The 19311-nt window shown below is 46.0% G+C and overlaps 1 protein-coding gene across 2 annotated transcripts in view; it reads right to left on the minus strand.

The window, feature by feature from the left end:
* The window catches only part of LOC105436392 (protein-glutamine gamma-glutamyltransferase K), a 54494-nt gene that overhangs the window by 27199 nt on the left and 7984 nt on the right, over positions 1 to 19311 (minus strand). For both annotated transcript variants that reach the window (XR_004064815.1, XM_030989697.1), the window contains exons 2-4: positions 18287 to 18461; positions 17510 to 17654; positions 16613 to 16813 (exon numbers count right to left, since the gene is read on the minus strand). Coding sequence is in view for 1 of the 2 variants with exons in the window: in XM_030989697.1 (XP_030845557.1) it covers positions 16613 to 16813; positions 17510 to 17654; positions 18287 to 18461 (521 nt within the window). In the remaining variant the exon portion in view is untranslated. The remainder of the gene's footprint in view (positions 1 to 16612; positions 16814 to 17509; positions 17655 to 18286; positions 18462 to 19311) is intronic.

Genomic DNA, 19311 nt, shown 5'->3' on the forward strand with positions numbered 1-19311 from the left:
GCTGGTGGTAAAAGGGTGTTGTGAACCCACATCACACAGCTCTCTCCACTCTTCTTAAACATGACAACCCCCCCCCCCCCTACACACAGGTGTAATCCTATTTTAGCTGGCGGTAAAAGGGTGTTGTGAACCCATATCACACAGCTCTCTGCACTCTTCTCAAATGTGACAACCTCCTCCTGCCCCCCCCCCCCCCTACACACAGATGTAATCATATTTCAGCTGGTGGTAAAAGGGTTTTGTGAACCCACATCACACAGCTCTCTCCACTCTTCTCAAACGTGACAACCTCCCCCTGCCCCACCCCCCCCCTACACACAGGTCTAATCATATTTCAGCTGGTGGTAAAAGGGTGTTGTGAACCCACATCACACAGCTCTCTCCACTCTTCTCAAACGTGACAACCTCCCCCTGCCCCACCCCCCCCCCCTACACACAGGTCTAATCATATTTCAGCTGGTGGTAAAAGGGTGTTGTGAACCCACATCACACAGCTCTCTGCAATCTTCTCAAACATGACAACCCCCTCCCCTACCCACAGGTGAAATCTTATATCAGCTGGTGGTAAAAGGGTCTTCTCAAACATGACAACCTCCTCCTGCCTCCCCCCCCCCCTACACAGAGGTGTAATCATATTTCAGCTGGTGGTAAAAGGGTGTTGTGAACCCACATCACACAGCTCTCTGCACTCTTCTCAAATATGACAACCTCCCCCTGCCTCCCCTCCCCCCTACACAGAGGTGTAATCATGTATCAGCTGGTGGTAAAAGATGGTTGTGAACCCACATCACACAGCTCTCTCCACTCTTCTCAAAAATGACAACGTCCCCCCCCCCCCCCCCCCCAAACACAGATGTAATCATATTTCAGCTGGTGGTAAAAAGGTGTTGTGAACCCACATCATACAGCTCTCTCCACTCTTCTTAAATATGACAACCTCCCCCCCCCCCTCCTACACACAGATGTTATCATATTTCAGCTGGTGGTAAAAGGGTGTTGTGAACCCACATCACACAGCTCTCTCCACTCTTCTCAAACGTGACAACCTCCCCCTGCCCCCCCCCCCTACACACAGGTCTTATCATATTTCAGCTGGTGGTAAAGGGTGTTGTGAACCCACATCACACAGCTCTCTGCACTCTTCTCAAACATGACAACCCCCTCCCCTACCCACAGGTGAAATCTTATATCAGCTGGTGGTAAAAGGGTCTTCTCAAACATGACAACCTCCTCCTGCCTCCCCCCCCCCCCTACACAGAGGTGTAATCATGTATCAGCTGGTGGTAAAAGGGTGTTGTGAACCCACATCACACAGCTCTCTGCACTTTTTTCAAACATGACAACCTCCTCCTGCCTCCCCCCCCCCCCTACACACAGATGTAATCATATTTCATCTGGTGGTAAAAGGGCGTTGTGAACCCACATCACACAGCTCTTTCCGCTCTTCTCAAACGTGACAACCTCCCCCTGCCCCCCCCCCCCTACACACAGGTGTAATCATATTTCAGCTGGAGGTAAAAGGGTGTTGTGAACCCACATCACACAGCTCTCTGCAATCTTCTCAAACATGACAACCCCCTCCCCTACCCACAGGTGAAATCTTATATCAGCTAATGGTAAAAGGGTCTTCTCAAACATGACAACCTCCCCTGCCTCCCCCCCCCCTTCACAGAGGTGTAATCATATATCAGCTGGTGGTAAAAGGGTGTTGTGAACCCAAATCACACAGCTCTCTCCACTTTTCTCAAACATAACAACCATCCTCCACCCCCTCCTACACAGAGATGTAATCATATTTCAGCTGGTGGTAAAAGGGTGTTGTGAACCCACATCACACAGCTCTCTGCACTCTTCTCAAATATGACAACCTCCCCCCCCCCCCTACACAGAGGTGTAATCATATTTCAGCTGGTGGTAAAAGGGTGTTGTTAACCCACATCACACAGCTCTCTCTCCACTCTTCTCAACCATGACAACCTCCCCCTGCCCCCCCCCCTACACACAGGTGTTATCATATTTCAGCTGGTGGTAAAAGGGTGTTGTGAACCCACATCACACAGCTCTCTGCAATCTTCTCAAACATGACAACCCCCTCCCCTACCAACAGGTGTAATCATATTTCAGCTGGTGGTAAAAGGGTGTTGTGAACCCACATCACACAGCTCTCTGCACTCTTCTCAAATATGACAACCTCCTCCTGCCCCCCCCCTACACACAGATGTAATCATATTTCAGCTGGTGGTAAAAGGGCGTTGTGAACCCACATCACACAGCTCTTTCCACTCTTCTCAAACGTGACAACCTCCTCCTGCCCCCCCCCCCCCTACACACAGGTGTAATCATATTTCAGCTGGTGGTAAAAGGGTGTTGTGAACCCACATCACACAGCTCTCTGCAATCTTCTCAAACATGACAACCCCCTCCCCTACCCACAGGTGAAATCTTATATCAGCTGGTGGTAAAAGGGTCTTCTCAAACATGACAACCTCCCCTGCCTCCCCCCCCCCCCTTCACAGAGGTGTAATCATATATCAGCTGGTGGTAAAAGGGTGTTGTGAACCCAAATCACACAGCTCTCTCCACTCTTCTCAACATGACAACCATCCTCCACCCCCTCCTACACACAGATTTAATCATATTTCAGCTGGTGGTAAAAGGGTGTTGTGAACCCACATCACACAGCTCTCTGCACTCTTCTCAAATATGACAACCTCCCCCCCACCCCCCCCCCCCCTACACAGAGGTGTAATCATATTTCAGCTGGTGGTAAAAGGGTGTTGTGAACCCATATCACACAGCTCTCTGCACTCTTCTCAAATGTGACAACCTCCTCTTGCCCCCCCCCCCCTACACACAGATGAAATCATATTTCAGCTGGTGGTAAAAGGGTGTTGTGAACCCACATCACACAGCTCTCTGCACTCTTCTCAAACATGACAACCCCCTCCCCTACCCACAGGTGAAATCTCATATCAGCTGGTGGTAAAAGGGTCTTCTCAATTATGACAACCTCCCCCTGCCTCCCCCCCCCCCCTACACAGAGGTGTAATCATGTATCAGCTGGTGGTAAAAGGTGTTGTGAACCCACATCACACAGCTCTCTGCACTTTTCTCAAACATGACAACGTCCCCCCCCCCCCCACCCCCACACAGATGTAATCATATTTCAGCTGGTGGTAAAAGGGTGTTGTGAACCCACATCATACAGCTCTCTCCACTCTTCTCAAACATGACAACCATCCTCCACCCCCTCCTACACACAGATGTAATCATATTTCAGCTGGTGGTAAAAGGGTGTTGTGAACCCACATCACACAGCTCTCTGCACTCTTCTCAAATATGACAACCTCCCCCCCCCCCCTTACAGAGGTGTAATCATATTTCAGCTGGTAGTTAAAGGGTGTTGTGAACCCACATCACACAGCTCTCTCCACTCTTCTCAAACATGACAACGTCCCCCCCCCCCACCCCACACACAGATGTAATCATATTTCAGCTGGTGGTAAAAGGGTGTTGTGAACCCACATCATATAGCTCTCTCCACTCTTCTCAAACATGACAACCATCCTCCACCCCCTCCTACACACAGATGTAATCATATTTCAGCTGGTGGTAAAAGGGTGTTGTGAACCCACATCACACAGCTCTCTGCACTCTTCTCAAATATGACAACCTCCCCCCCCCCCCCTCCCCTTTACAGAGGTGTCATCATATTTCAGCTGGTGGTAAAAGGGTGTTGTGAACCCACATCACACAGCTCTCTGCACTCTTCTCAAATATGACAACCTCCCCCCCCCCCCCTACACAAAGGTGTAATCATATTTCAGCTGGTGGTAAAAGGGTTTGTGAACCCACATCACACAGCTCTCTGCACTCTTCTCAAATGTGACAACCTCCCCCTGCCCGCCCCCCTACACACAGGTGTAATCATATTTCAGCTAGTGGTAAAAGGGTGTTGTGAACCCACATCACACAGCTCTCCGCACTCTTCTCAAACATGACAACCCCTCCCCTACCCACAGGTGAAATCCTATATCAGCTGGTGGTAAAAGGGTCTTCTCAAACATGACAACCTCCCCCTGCCTCCCCCCCCCCCCCCTACACAGAGGTGTAATCATGTATCAGCTGGTGGTAAAAGGGTGTTGTGAACCCACATCACACAGCTCTCTGCACTTTTCTCAAACATGACAACCTCCTCCTGCCCCCCCCCCCCACACACAGATGTTATCATATTTCAGCTGGTGGTAAAAGGGTGTTGTGAACCCACATCACACAGCTCTTTCCACTCTTCTCAAACGTGACAACCTCCCCCTGCCCCCGCCCCCCCCCCCTACACACAGGTGTAATCATATTTCAGCTGGTGGTAAAAGGGTGTTGTGAACCCACATCACACAGCTCTTTCCACTCTTCTCAAACGTGACAACCTCCCCCTGCCCCCGCCCCCCCCCCTACACACAGGTGTAATCATATTTCAGCTGGTGGTAAAAGGGTGTTGTGAACCCACATCACACAGCTCTCTGCACTCTTCTCAAACATGACAACCCCCTCCCCTACCCACAGGTGAAATCTTATATCAGCTGGTGGTAAAAGGGTCTTCTCAAACATGACAACCTCCCCTGCCTCCCCCCCCCCCCCTTCAAAGAGGTGTAATCATATATCAGCTGGTGGTAAAAGGGTGTTGTGAACCCAAATCACACAGCTCTCTCCACTCTTCTCAAACATGACAACCATCCTCCACCCCCACCCCCTACACACAGATGTAATCATATTTCAGCTGGTGGTAAAAGGGTGTTGTGAACCCACATCACACAGCTCTCTGCACTCTTCTCAAATATGACAACCTCCCCCCCCCCCCCCCCCTTACAGAGGTGTAATCATATTTCAGCTGGTAGTTAAAGGGTGTTGTGAACCCACATCACACAGCTCTCTCCACTCTTCTCAAACATGACAACGTCCCCCCCCCCCCCCCCCCACCCCACACACAGATGTAATCATATTTCAGCTGGTGGTAAAAGGGTGTTGTGAACCCACATCATATAGCTCTCTCCACTCTTCTCAAACATGACAACCATCCTCCACCCCCTCCTACACACAGATGTAATCATATTTCAGCTGGTGGTAAAAGGGTGTTGTGAACCCACATCACACAGCTCTCTGCACTCTTCTCAAATATGACAACCTCCCCCCCCCCCCCCTTACAGAGGTGTAATCATATTTCAGCTGGTAGTTAAAGGTGTTGTGAACCCACATCACACAGCTCTCTCCACTCTTCTCAAACATGACAACGTCCCCCCCCCCCCCACCCCACACACAGATGTAATCATATTTCAGCTGGTGGTAAAAGGGTGTTGTGAACCCACATCATATAGCTCTCTCCACTCTTCTCAAACATGACAACCATCCTCCACCCCCTCCTACACACAGATGTAATCAAATTTCAGCTGGTGGTAAAAGGGTGTTGTGAACCCACATCACACAGCTCTCTGCACTCTTCTCAAATATGACAACCTCCCCCCCCCCCCCCTCCCCTTTACAGAGGTGTCATCATATTTCAGCTGGTGGTAAAAGGGTGTTGTGAACCCACATCACACAGCTCTCTGCACTCTTCTCAAATATGACAACCTCCCCCCCCCCCCTACACAAAGGTGTAATCATATTTCAGCTGGTGGTAAAAGGGTGTTGTGAACCCACATCACACAGCTCTCTGCACTCTTCTCAAATGTGACAACCTCCCCCTGCCCGCCCCCCTACACACAGGTGTAATCATATTTCAGCTAGTGGTAAAAGGGTGTTGTGAACCCACATCACACAGCTCTCTGCACTCTTCTGAAATATGACAACCTCCCCCCCCCCCCCCCCCCCCCTACACAGAGGTGTTATCATATATTTCAGCTGGTGGTAAAAGAGTGTTGTGAACCCATATCACACAGCTCTCTGCACTCTTCTCAAATATGACAACCTCCCTCCCCCCCCCCCCCTACACAGAGGTGTAATCATATTTCAGCTGGTGGTGGTGGCGTCATACCAAAAGACGTTAAAAGATGGGAGTTGTTGCTACCTTGTTTGGCGTTCAACAATAAGGGATAGAGCAACATCGATCTGGCGCTGCTCAGTGGCTGCCACATCACACATCACATCACACAGCTCTCTGCACTCTTCTCAAATATGACAACCTCCCCCCCCCCCCCCTCCCCCTCCCCTACACAGAGGTGTAATCATATATTTCAGCTGGTGGTAAAAGGGTGTTGTGAACCCACATCACACAGCTCTCTGCACTCTTCTCGAATATGACAACCTCCCCCCCCCCCCCCCCCCCTCTACACAGAGGTGTAATCATATTTCAGCTGGTGGTGGTGGCGTCATACCAAAAGACGTTAAAAGATGGGAGTTGTTGCTACCTTGTTTGGCGTTCAACAATAAGGGATAGAGCAACGTCGATCAGGCACTGCTCAATGGCTGCCGGGCTCACGATCAATTGGGCAAAAAGAATTTGAGTTTCGGTTTAATAAAATTTGGAGTAGACTATTAGGCTATTATTATTATTATTATTATTATGTAAAAGGGTGTTGTGAACCCACATCACACAGCTCTCTTCACTCTTCTCAAACATGACAACCTCCCCCCCCCCCCCTACACACAGGTGTAATCATGTATCAGCTGGTGGTAAAAGGGTGTTGTGAACCCACATCACACAGCTCTCTGCACTTTTTTCAAACATGACAACCTCCTCCTGCCTCCCCCCCCCCCCCCTACACACAGATGTAATCATATTTCATCTGGTGGTAAAAGGGCGTTGTGAACCCACATCACACAGCTCTTTCCGCTCTTCTCAAACGTGACAACCTCCCCCTGCCCCCCCCCCCTACACACAGGTGTAATCATATTTCAGCTGGAGGTAAAAGGGTGTTGTGAACCCACATCACACAGCTCTCTGCAATCTTCTCAAACATGACAACCCCCTCCCCTACCCACAGGTGAAATCTTATATCAGCTAATGGTAAAAGGGTCTTCTCAAACATGACAACCTCCCCTGCCTCCCCCCCCCCCCCTTCACAGAGGTGTAATCATATATCAGCTGGTGGTAAAAGGGTGTTGTGAACCCAAATCACACAGCTCTCTCCACTTTTCTCAAACATAACAACCATCCTCCACCCCCTCCTACACAGAGATGTAATCATATTTCAGCTGGTGGTAAAAGGGTGTTGTGAACCCACATCACACAGCTCTCTGCACTCTTCTCAAATATGACAACCTCCCCCCCCCCCCCTACACAGAGGTGTAATCATATTTCAGCTGGTGGTAAAAGGGTGTTGTTAACCCACATCACACAGCTCTCTCTCCACTCTTCTCAACCATGACAACCTCCCCCTGCCCCCCCCCCCCTACACACAGGTGTTATCATATTTCAGCTGGTGGTAAAAGGGTGTTGTGAACCCACATCACACAGCTCTCTGCAATCTTCTCAAACATGACAACCCCCTCCCCTACCAACAGGTGTAATCATATTTCAGCTGGTGGTAAAAGGGTGTTGTGAACCCACATCACACAGCTCTCTGCACTCTTCTCAAATATGACAACCTCCTCCTGCCCCCCCCCCCCTACACACAGATGTAATCATATTTCAGCTGGTGGTAAAAGGGCGTTGTGAACCCACATCACACAGCTCTTTCCACTCTTCTCAACGTGACAACCTCCTCCTGCCCCCCCCCCTACACACAGGTGTAATCATATTTCAGCTGGTGGTAAAAGGGTGTTGTGAACCCACATCACACAGCTCTCTGCAATCTTCTCAAACATGACAACCCCCTCCCCTACCCACAGGTGAAATCTTATATCAGCTGGTGGTAAAAGGGTCTTCTCAAACATGACAACCTCCCCTGCCTCCCCCCCCCCCCTTCACAGAGGTGTAATCATATATCAGCTGGTGGTAAAAGGGTGTTGTGAACCCAAATCACACAGCTCTCTCCACTCTTCTCAAACATGACAACCATCCTCCACCCCCTCCTACACACAGATTTAATCATATTTCAGCTGGTGGTAAAAGGGTGTTGTGAACCCACATCACACAGCTCTCTGCACTCTTCTCAAATATGACAACCTCCCCCCCCCCACCCCCCCCCCCTACACAGAGGTGTAATCATATTTCAGCTGGTGGTAAAAGGGTGTTGTGAACCCATATCACACAGCTCTCTGCACTCTTCTCAAATGTGACAACCTCCTCTTGCCCCCCCCCCCTACACACAGATGAAATCATATTTCAGCTGGTGGTAAAAGGGTGTTGTGAACCCACATCACACAGCTCTCTGCACTCTTCTCAAACATGACAACCCCCTCCCTACCCACAGGTGAAATCTCATATCAGCTGGTGGTAAAAGGGTCTTCTCAATTATGACAACCTCCTCCTGCCTCCCCCCCTACACAGAGGTTTAATCATGTATCAGCTGGTGGTAAAAGGGTGTTGTGAACCCACATCACACAGCTCTCTGCAATCTTCTCAAACATGACAACCCCCTCCTCTACCCACAGGTGAATCTTATATCAGCTGGTGGTAAAAGGTGTTGTGAACCCAAATCACACAGCTCTCTGCACTCTTCTCAAATATGACAACCTCCCCCCCCCCCTTACAGAGGTGTAATCATATTTCAGCTGGTAGTTAAAGGGTGTTGTGAACCCACATCACACAGCTCTCTCCACTCTTCTCAAACATGACAACGTCCCCCCCCCCCCCCCCCCACCCCACACACAGATGTAATCATATTTCAGCTGGTGGTAAAAGGGTGTTGTGAACCCACATCATACAGCTCTCTCCACTCTTCTCAAACATGACAACCATCCTCCACCCCCTCCTACACACAGATGTAATCATATTTCAGCTGGTGGTAAAAGGGTGTTGTGAACCCACATCACACAGCTCTCTGCACTCTTCTCAAATATGACAACCTCCCCCCCCCCCCCCCCTTACAGAGGTGTAATCATATTTCAGCTGGTAGTTAAAGGGTGTTGTGAACCCACATCACACAGCTCTCTCCACTCTTCTCAAACATGACAACGTCCCCCCCCCCCCACCCCACACACAGATGTAATCATATTTCAGCTGGTGGTAAAAGGGTGTTGTGAACCCACATCATATAGCTCTCTCCACTCTTCTCAAACATGACAACCATCCTCCACCCCTCCTACACACAGATGTAATCATATTTCAGCTGGTGGTAAAAGGGTGTTGTGAACCCACATCACACAGCTCTCTGCACTCTTCTCAAATATGACAACCTCCCCCCCCCCCCTCCCCTTTACAGAGGTGTCATCATATTTCAGCTGGTGGTAAAAGGGTGTTGTGAACCCACATCACACAGCTCTCTGCACTCTTCTCAAATATGACAACCTCCCCCCCCCCCCCCTACACAAAGGTGTAATCATATTTCAGCTGGTGGTAAAAGGTGTTGTGAACCCACATCACACAGCTCTCTGCACTCTTCTCAAATGTGACAACCTCCCCCTGCCCGCCCCCCTACACACAGGTGTAATCATATTTCAGCTAGTGGTAAAAGGGTGTTGTGAACCCACATCACACAGCTCTCCGCACTCTTCTCAAACATGACAACCCCTCCCCTACCCACAGGTGAAATCCTATATCAGCTGGTGGTAAAAGGGTCTTCTCAAACATGACAACCTCCCCCTGCCTCCCCCCCCCCCTACACAGAGGTGTAATCATGTATCAGCTGGTGGTAAAAGGGTGTTGTGAACCCACATCACACAGCTCTCTGCACTTTTCTCAAACATGACAACCTCCTCCTGCCCCCCCCCCCCCCACCACACATGTTATCATATTTCAGCTGGTGGTAAAAGGGTGTTGTGAACCCACATCACACAGCTCTTTCCACTCTTCTCAAACGTGACAACCTCCCCCTGCCCCCGCCCCCCCCCCCTACACACAGGTGTAATCATATTTCAGCTGGTGGTAAAAGGGTGTTGTGAACCCACATCACACAGCTCTTTCCACTCTTCTCAAACGTGACAACCTCCCCCTGCCCCCGCCCCCCCCCTACACACAGGTGTAATCATATTTCAGCTGGTGGTAAAAGGGTGTTGTGAACCCACATCACACAGCTCTCTGCACTCTTCTCAAACATGACAATCCCCTCCCCTACCCACAGGTGAAATCTTATATCAGCTGGTGGTAAAGGGTCTTCTCAAACATGACAACCTCCCCTGCCTCCCCCCCCCCCCTTCAAAGAGGTGTAATCATATATCAGCTGGTGGTAAAAGGGTGTTGTGAACCCAAATCACACAGCTCTCTCCACTCTTCTCAACATGACAACCATCCTCCACCCCCCACCCCCTACACACAGATGTAATCATATTTCAGCTGGTGGTAAAAGGGTGTTGTGAACCCACATCACACAGCTCTCTGCACTCTTCTCAAATATGACAACCTCCCCCCCCCCCCCTTACAGAGGTGTAATCATATTTCAGCTGGTAGTTAAAGGGTGTTGTGAACCCACATCACACAGCTCTCTCCACTCTTCTCAAACATGACAACGTCCCCCCCCCCCCCCCACCCCACACACAGATGTAATCATATTTCAGCTGGTGGTAAAAGGGTGTTGTGAACCCACATCATATAGCTCTCTCCACTCTTCTCAAACATGACACCATCCTCCACCCCCTCCTACACACAGATGTAATCATATTTCAGCTGGTGGTAAAAGGGTGTTGTGAACCCACATCACACAGCTCTCTGCACTCTTCTCAAATATGACAACCTCCCCCCCCCCCCCCCCCCTTACAGAGGTGTAATCATATTTCAGCTGGTAGTTAAAGGGTGTTGTGAACCCACATCACACAGCTCTCTCCACTCTTCTCAAACATGACAACGTCCCCCCCCCCCCCCCCCCACCCCACACACAGATGTAATCATATTTCAGCTGGTGGTAAAAGGGTGTTGTGAACCCACATCATATAGCTCTCTCCACTCTTCTCAAACATGACAACCATCCTCCACCCCCTCCTACACACAGATGTAATCAAATTTCAGCTGGTGGTAAAAGGGTGTTGTGAACCCACATCACACAGCTCTCTGAACTCTTCTCAAATATGACAACCTCCCCCCCCCCCCCTCCCCTTTACAGAGGTGTCATCATATTTCAGCTGGTGGTAAAAGGGTGTTGTGAACCCACATCACACAGCTCTCTGCACTCTTCTCAAATATGACAACCTCCCCCCCCCCCCCTACACAAAGGTGTAATCATATTTCAGCTGGTGGTAAAAGGGTGTTGTGAACCCACATCACACAGCTCTCTGCACTCTTCTCAAATGTGACAACCTCCCCCTGCCCGCCCCCCTACACACAGGTGTAATCATATTTCAGCTAGTGGTAAAAGGGTGTTGTGAACCCACATCACACAGCTCTCTGCACTCTTCTGAAATATGACAACCTCCCCCCCCCCCCCCCCTACACAGAGGTGTTATCATATATTTCAGCTGGTGGTAAAAGAGTGTTGTGAACCCATATCACACAGCTCTCTGCACTCTTCTCAAATATGACAACCTCCCTCCCCCCCCCCTACACAGAGGTGTAATCATATTTCAGCTGGTGGTGGTGGCGTCATACCAAAAGACGTTAAAAGATGGGAGTTGTTGCTACCTTGTTTGGCGTTCAACAATAAGGGATAGAGCAACATCGATCTGGCGCTGCTCAGTGGCTGCCACATCACACATCACATCACACAGCTCTCTGCACTCTTCTCAAATATGACAACCTCCCCCCCCCCCCTCCCCCTCCCCTACACAGAGGTGTAATCATATATTTCAGCTGGTGGTAAAAGGGTGTTGTGAACCCACATCACACAGCTCTCTGCACTCTTCTCGAATATGACAACCTCCCCCCCCCCCCCCCCCCCCCTCTACACAGAGGTGTAATCATATTTCAGCTGGTGGTGGTGGCGTCATACCAAAAGACGTTAAAAGATGGGAGTTGTTGCTACCTTGTTTGGCGTTCAACAATAAGGGATAGAGCAACGTCGATCAGGCACTGCTCAATGGCTGCCGGCTCACGATCAATTGGGCAAAAAGAATTTGAGTTTCGGTTTAATAAAATTTGGAGTAGACTATTAGGCTATTATTATTATTATTATTATTATGTAAAGGGTGTTGTGAACCCACATCACACAGCTCTCTTCACTCTTCTCAAACATGACAACCTCCCCCCCCCCCCCCTACACACAGGTGTAATCCTATTTTAGCTGGTGGTAAAAGGGTGTTGTGAACCCACATCACACAGCTCTCTGCACTCTTCTCAAATGTGACAACCTCCTCCTGCCCCCCCCCCCCCCTACACACAGATGTAATCATATTTCAGCTGGTGGTAAAAGGGTGTTGTGAACCCACATCACACAGCTCTCTCCACTCTTCTCAAACGTGACAACCTCCCCCTGCCCCCCCCCCCTACACACAGGTGTAATCATATTTCAGCTGGTGGTAAAAGGGTGTTGTGAACCCACATCACACAGCTCTCTCCACTCTTCTCAAACATGACAACCTCCCCCCCCCCCCCCCTACACACAGGTGTAATCCTATTTTAGCTGGTGGTAAAAGGGTGTTGTGAACCCACATCACACAGCTCTCTGCACTCTTCTCAAATGTGACAACCTCCTCCTGCCCCCCCCCCCCCTACACACAGATGTAATCATATTTCAGCTGGTGGTAAAAGGGTGTTGTGAACCCACATCACACAGCTCTCTCCACTCTTCTCAAACGTGACAACCTCCCCCTGCCCCCCCCCCCCTACACACAGGTGTAATCATATTTCAGCTGGTGGTAAAAGGGTGTTGTGAACCCACATCACACAGCTCTCTGCACTCTTCTCAAACATGACAACCCCCTCCCCAATTCACAGGTGAAATCTTATATTAGCTGGTGGTAAAAGGGTCTTTTCAAACATGACAACCTCCCCCTGCCTCCCCCCCCCCCCCCTACACAGAGGTGTAATCATATATCAGCTGGTGGTTAAAGGGTGTTGTGAACCCTAATCACACAGCTCTCTCCACTCTTCTCAAACATGACAACCATCCCCCCCCCCCCTACACACAGATGTAATCATATTCCAGCTGGTGGTAAAAGGGTGTTGTGAACCCACATCAAACAGCTCTCTGCACTCTTCTTAAACATGACAACCTCCCCCTGCCTCTCCCCCCCCCCCCCCTTACACACAGATGTAATCATATATCAGCTGGTGGTAAAAGGGTGTTGTGAACCCACATCACACAGCTCTCTCCACTCTTCTCAAACATGACTACCTCCCCCTGCTATATGATTTGAAAAAAGAAAAAAAATTAAATCGGGAAGAAAGAAAAAAATCAGGAAAAATATTTAAAAATCGGGAAACTGATTTTTATCGGGTTTTTATCAGGCCTGAGTAACCCAACTATCAACTCCCATAAACATGGTGACACTTTACACGCCACAGCAGACACACTCGCAAACTCTGCGAATACAACTGAAAACGAGTATGGTGTGAACGAGTCTGGCTCAAAGCCAGCCGGCTCATGGGCAGAGATAGGCGCCAAGCCATCGCCCGAACGGGGTGATAACTTTGACGCCAAAAATGTTGGCATCTGCCGGAACAACTGGAAGCCCCAGTTGCCCGAGCGAAAGAAATATCAAACCCCCAAATAATTCAAAACTACCAGAGCGGGTACAGAAACGGCCCACTGAAGCGTTTGACGCCAAACCCTGGCCAATACATATTTCCATAACATTTAAGTTCACACAGTGAAGAACCCAGGACATAAAAAACTGTGCCCGGGACTGAACTTAAAAAGGAAATACGCTCGGCAAAAGTGAACACTAAAAACTGCCAAACTAAAGTGACTGAGGGTTAAAAACCCGAACCAAATTGTATAAGAACCCGAACCAAATTGTATAAGAACAAAATGGAAATGGAAATTACAGAAAGAAAGGCACCCAAAACGCTGCTAGGAGTCAAAACTCAAAATTTTGCGTGAGTGACTTATCTGTACTCCTGATCGATTGACTGCGAAAAAGAGAGAGGAAGTTGCATGCAGGCGTGGTGCGCACGTGACAGGTGGTATCGCGGGTCTTGGCTTGGGGTATGCACAACTATGACTTTTTTTTATTTTGATGACTGCTTTGTCTGGAGGAATTAGCAATTATAGGTAGAAACACATGATTTATTGTGGTAAATCTTCATTATCATCATCATTATTATCATCATCATTATCATCATCATTATCATCATCATCATCATCATCATCAACCTTCATTATCATTATTATTATCACCATCATTATCATCATCATCATCATCATTATCATTATCATCATCAACCTTCATTATCATCATCATTATTATCATCATCATTATCATTATCATCATTATCAGCATCATTATCAGCATCATTATCAGCATCATTATCAGCATCATTAACCTTCATTATCATTATTATTATCTTCATTATCAGCATCATTTTCAGCATCATTATCATCATCATCATCATTATCATTATCATCATCATTATCAGCATCATTATCAGCATCATTATCATCATCATTATCAGCATCATTATCAGCATCATTATCATTATCATCATTATCAGCATCATTATCAGCATCATTATCAGCATCATTATCATCATCATCATCATTATCATCATCATTATCAGCATCATTATCAGCATCAATATCAGCATCAGTATCATTATCATCATTATCATCATCATCATCGTCATTATCATTATCGTCATCATTATCAGCATCATTATCAGCATCATTATCAGCATCAGTATCATTACCATCATCATTATCATCGTTATCATCATCATTATCATCATTATCATCATCATTATCATCATTATCATCAATATTATCAGCATCATTATCAGCATCATTATCAGCATCATTATCATCATTATTATCAGCATCATCATTATTAACATCATTATCATCATCATTATCATCATCATCATTATCATCATCATTATCAGCATCATTATCAGCATAATTATCAGCATCATTATCAGCATGATTATCAGCATCATTATCAGCATCATTATCAGCATCATTATCATCATCATTATCAGCATCATTATCATCATCATTATCAGCATCATTATCAGCATAATTATCAGCATCATTATCATCAATATTATCAGCATCATTATCAGCATCATTATCAGCATCATTATCAGCATCATCATTATCATCATCATTATCATCATCATTATCATCATCATTATCATCATCATTATCATCATGAACTAGTGAAATCAGAACTGATTTCAATACTTACTATATAAATCTATGTACATGTATATACCTAATATTGCTTAGTCCTCCAGACAAAGCAGTCATCAAAATAAAAGAGTCAGTTACATGTATGCATACCGTACCCCAAGACCCCGCTCTACCACCTGTCATGTGCGCACCACGCCTGCATGCAACTTCCTCTCTTAAAGCAGTCCCAGATACAACCAGGGACATGTTGCCAACAAGGAGAGGGGACGGAGGGAGGGACATAGGTAGATACATAGATTTATATAGTAAATAATAAAATCTGTTCTGATTTAACTTATTTACCACTATAAATCATATGTATCTACCTATTATTGCTTAGACCAACAAAGATGAAAGCGGGGGGCATGTCCCTAACAACAAGTTAGCGGGGTCCCAAACAAAAGGTCAGCAGGGAACAGGCAAAAAGATGCCGTTTGTACGTACACTGTCCCAGTCATAGCGATCTGCGTTGTGTGCAATCTTACTTCCGATGGTATTTTCCACTTTTTTCCATAGATTTGCACATTCCTTTAATTTTTTGAAAGACTTCTTTCAAAGAGGTATAACTCTGCTTTGAGTTGCAACAACGTGCATGCAACAAAATCCTGAAATTGCACCCTCACAATCGTCGGCACATGCGCTGCTGGTAACATTGTCGTCCGACGATAAATACATCGCCATGTTTGCTGTATGCGCCTATATGAAACGAACCATGTGATTGGTTGATATGCATGGAATAATCTGATGCGTACATGAAAGAGGAAATGTAATTGGCTTACATTTTCAAGATGTTGGACTAAAAATTCATGTTTTTTTTCATCTTTTCTAAATAATGGTGGGGTATCAGGAATGCAGAGTTATCTTTTATGCATCTACACATATTTTTGTATCATACTGTCTCAATAAATATTACTTACTTTCGATTGGTCACGACAGTTAAGAATTTTGGCCAATGGCCCATGGTCTATAATATACACAACGTCCACTTTGAAAGTGTGGCAGGAAGAATATTTGCATTAAACATGTAGATAAAAATGGCAGCTTGTTTGTAGTTATTATTTGGTTTTTTATTATTATTGTCATTAATGTTCCATTGTTTGGCGGAAAGATATGAAGAAAGCAGTAACGTTGATCTCCATAAGGAGGATCCTCGTACAATCCTCATTGGAATGTTTTAATGGATGGTTTTACAGTGCTCATATCCACTAAAGAAGGTGCTCAGCGCAATCCCATATCACCCAGCACTCGCTCACAACCCTAACCCTATATCTAAGATGAAATAAAGCCTGGAGAAAATATCAGATCACTGATGATTTTCCTACCTGCTTCTTCTGTATCCTTGATGACAACAGCGACGTTGTAGCGGCTAACGATAGCATCAGAAGGGCAGTTGATTACCAGGGAGTACTTAGCACCCTCCGTAGATCCAACTCGGATACCCCACCCTCCTGGGGTGTCTGCTTGGGAGCGGTGGAAGGGCATGCGGATCACCGTTCCGCGGTTGATGGATGAAACCACAGCACCTGCAGAAAATGAAAACGTTGAAGAGAAAGTTGAGTACTAGGCATGAGACTGCAATGTTAACAGAACTACAGTAATACAAGTTACCGGTATAGAGAAGAGTTGATTATGTGTAAATAAGAAGGACTGTGTTTTGTGACTTCACAAGTTTGTTATCATCAAGCGGATAACAAAATGACTCAGTCACTTGGACTTTTCTGTTTTTTCTATTTTCCATTCTTAACGCCACTGCAAGACCTGCATATATATAAAGGCAGACAATCATTTCTAGTATTCAGATGCAAGGCCTTTTCCAAAGACTACTTCACATTATGAGATGTTACTAGCCCATACTTTTGTCAGTTCATATCAACTTTGTATGATAGATAGAATATAGGAGTAATTTGGGGGATGTTCATGGCTTTGAATAAAACAGGGGAGTGTTTTGGAAAGAGCAACAAACTTTAGGACGAAAGGTCATACAGTAATTTTCCCAATGTTACACAATTATCGTAAATGCATAGTTATGTACATACTTTTGCAAAAATGGGGTACATTTTTTGTGAATGTGTACTGGATAATCAAAAATTAGGATTGTAGAGTCCATTTTCCACCAGTTTCAATGCAAAAAGAGGTAATATTTTTTACTCTAATGATCATGTGTTAAAACATTAATTATCAAATAACACCATCAGGGTTAGATGACTGTTCATACTCACCACGAACAGTCAACTCCAGCATGAACACCTCTGTCTTGGGAACCTTGTTGAAGGTCACATCAAGGTCAAAGGCCTGCCCTCGCCTGACAAACAGGTTCTTGATCTCATATTCAGAGGTGTGATGCCTTTCACGATTCCTTACCAACTGTGTCATGAAAAATAACAATGATAATGATGATCATACAATAATATATGATAACAAATATTATGACTAAATCAATAGTACTGATTATAATGACATTAATAATGATAATAATAGGAAGAAGAAAAAGGAGAAAAAGAAGAAGAATAGTAAATAATACTAATAGTTCTAATAATCATCACCATCATCATCACAATCATTTTCATAATTATAATAATGAGGGAATAGAAACAACAAATGTGGTGGTACACTTAGGCCTCAATGTACAGTGATTATCATAATATAAAGCAGGTTCAAGGATTTAGGCAGTCTCATTGGACAAATGACACCAGATGACCATGCATCTTGCTTTCATAGATTTCATAACAAATTTTTAGGGGGCACCCGAGAGAAGATGTGCCCCTACCCCTTAATGATACCTCCAAAAGCATTGTTCAGATATGCCATGTCTTTTTTTTTAATGATGACTAAAAGCATAAGATGCTACACATTTCCAAAACACAGAGCTGAGTGAATATGCTTAGGACCATTGTTGGGCGCAGTTGCAATTCATTTACAAGAATATTAAAAATTGTGTTTTTGTTTGGGGCGGTTTTCCACGACATATGTGAATGAGTCTTAAGCGTTTGATTTACCTCATAGTCGAAGTTCTTCACACTGAGTTGATTGGGGTTGGAGGGGGAATCCGTGTCATCATCCCGTCCCTCACCGAGATACGCCCTCTCTGCGTCGGCGACGTTGACAGAGCGCCCTGGGGAAGGGGGCGACGTGATACCGGCACCAGTCTCATCAGCGGTTTCCATTAGCGTACTGTAAGACGGAGAGAAAAACATTACATAGCGGTTAGACTTTCAAAGGAAAACATCTGTTGCACTGCACACGAGGAATGATTTTGTTCAGGGCCAGATCTAGAATTTGTGTTAAAAATAGGGGAGCTACATGTAAGAGTAACACGAAAATTCGTGTTATTCAATTGCTAATCCTGCTCAAAGTTCTGGGAAGATTATTCTAGTGTGGAAGAGTGTTGCCACATAAATCCATTGCCTCCTAGACCCTGGTGGCCCCTGTATTAAACCGGAGAATGAGAGAATTCAGACGTCAACGGGTTAAGAAGAGGACGATTAAAGTAACGAGACCTCATTTCATGGACATGAGTTTGAAGATGATAGATCTTGAGTTTGAGTTTGAGTTGAATTGAGTTGAGTTGAGTTGAGTTGAGTTGAGTTGAGTTGAGTTGAGTTAGACATTAGACATTAGAATTTAACATATTGCAAGGCAGATAGGGGATGGTGCATAGTGCAGGACAATATGCTACACATCCTGGGGGGTGTTTCATAAAGCTGTTCGTAAAGTTTCGCATGACTTTACGAACGACTTGTATATGAAAAGCCAATGGGATGCTCAATCATTATTAACTGCATCAACTAAAGTCGAACTGTACAGATGTAGATTAACATTCTTATTATAACAAACATTTTTAATGCAATGTATAATTTTTTCCATAATTTAATTGAGGTTATTGGAAATATCAGAAAAAACTTTGGGCATCCTATCTGGCACTTCATAAATAAGTCATTCATAAAGTCATGCGTAACTTTACAAATGGCTTTATGAAACATCCCCCAGGAATAAAAAAAAAATAATAATAAAAAGTAATACA

The sequence above is a fragment of the Strongylocentrotus purpuratus genome, unplaced genomic scaffold (assembly GCF_000002235.5).
Source record: "Strongylocentrotus purpuratus isolate Spur 01 unplaced genomic scaffold, Spur_5.0 spur5_contig_842, whole genome shotgun sequence".
Classification (NCBI taxonomy): domain Eukaryota; kingdom Metazoa; phylum Echinodermata; class Echinoidea; order Camarodonta; family Strongylocentrotidae; genus Strongylocentrotus; species Strongylocentrotus purpuratus.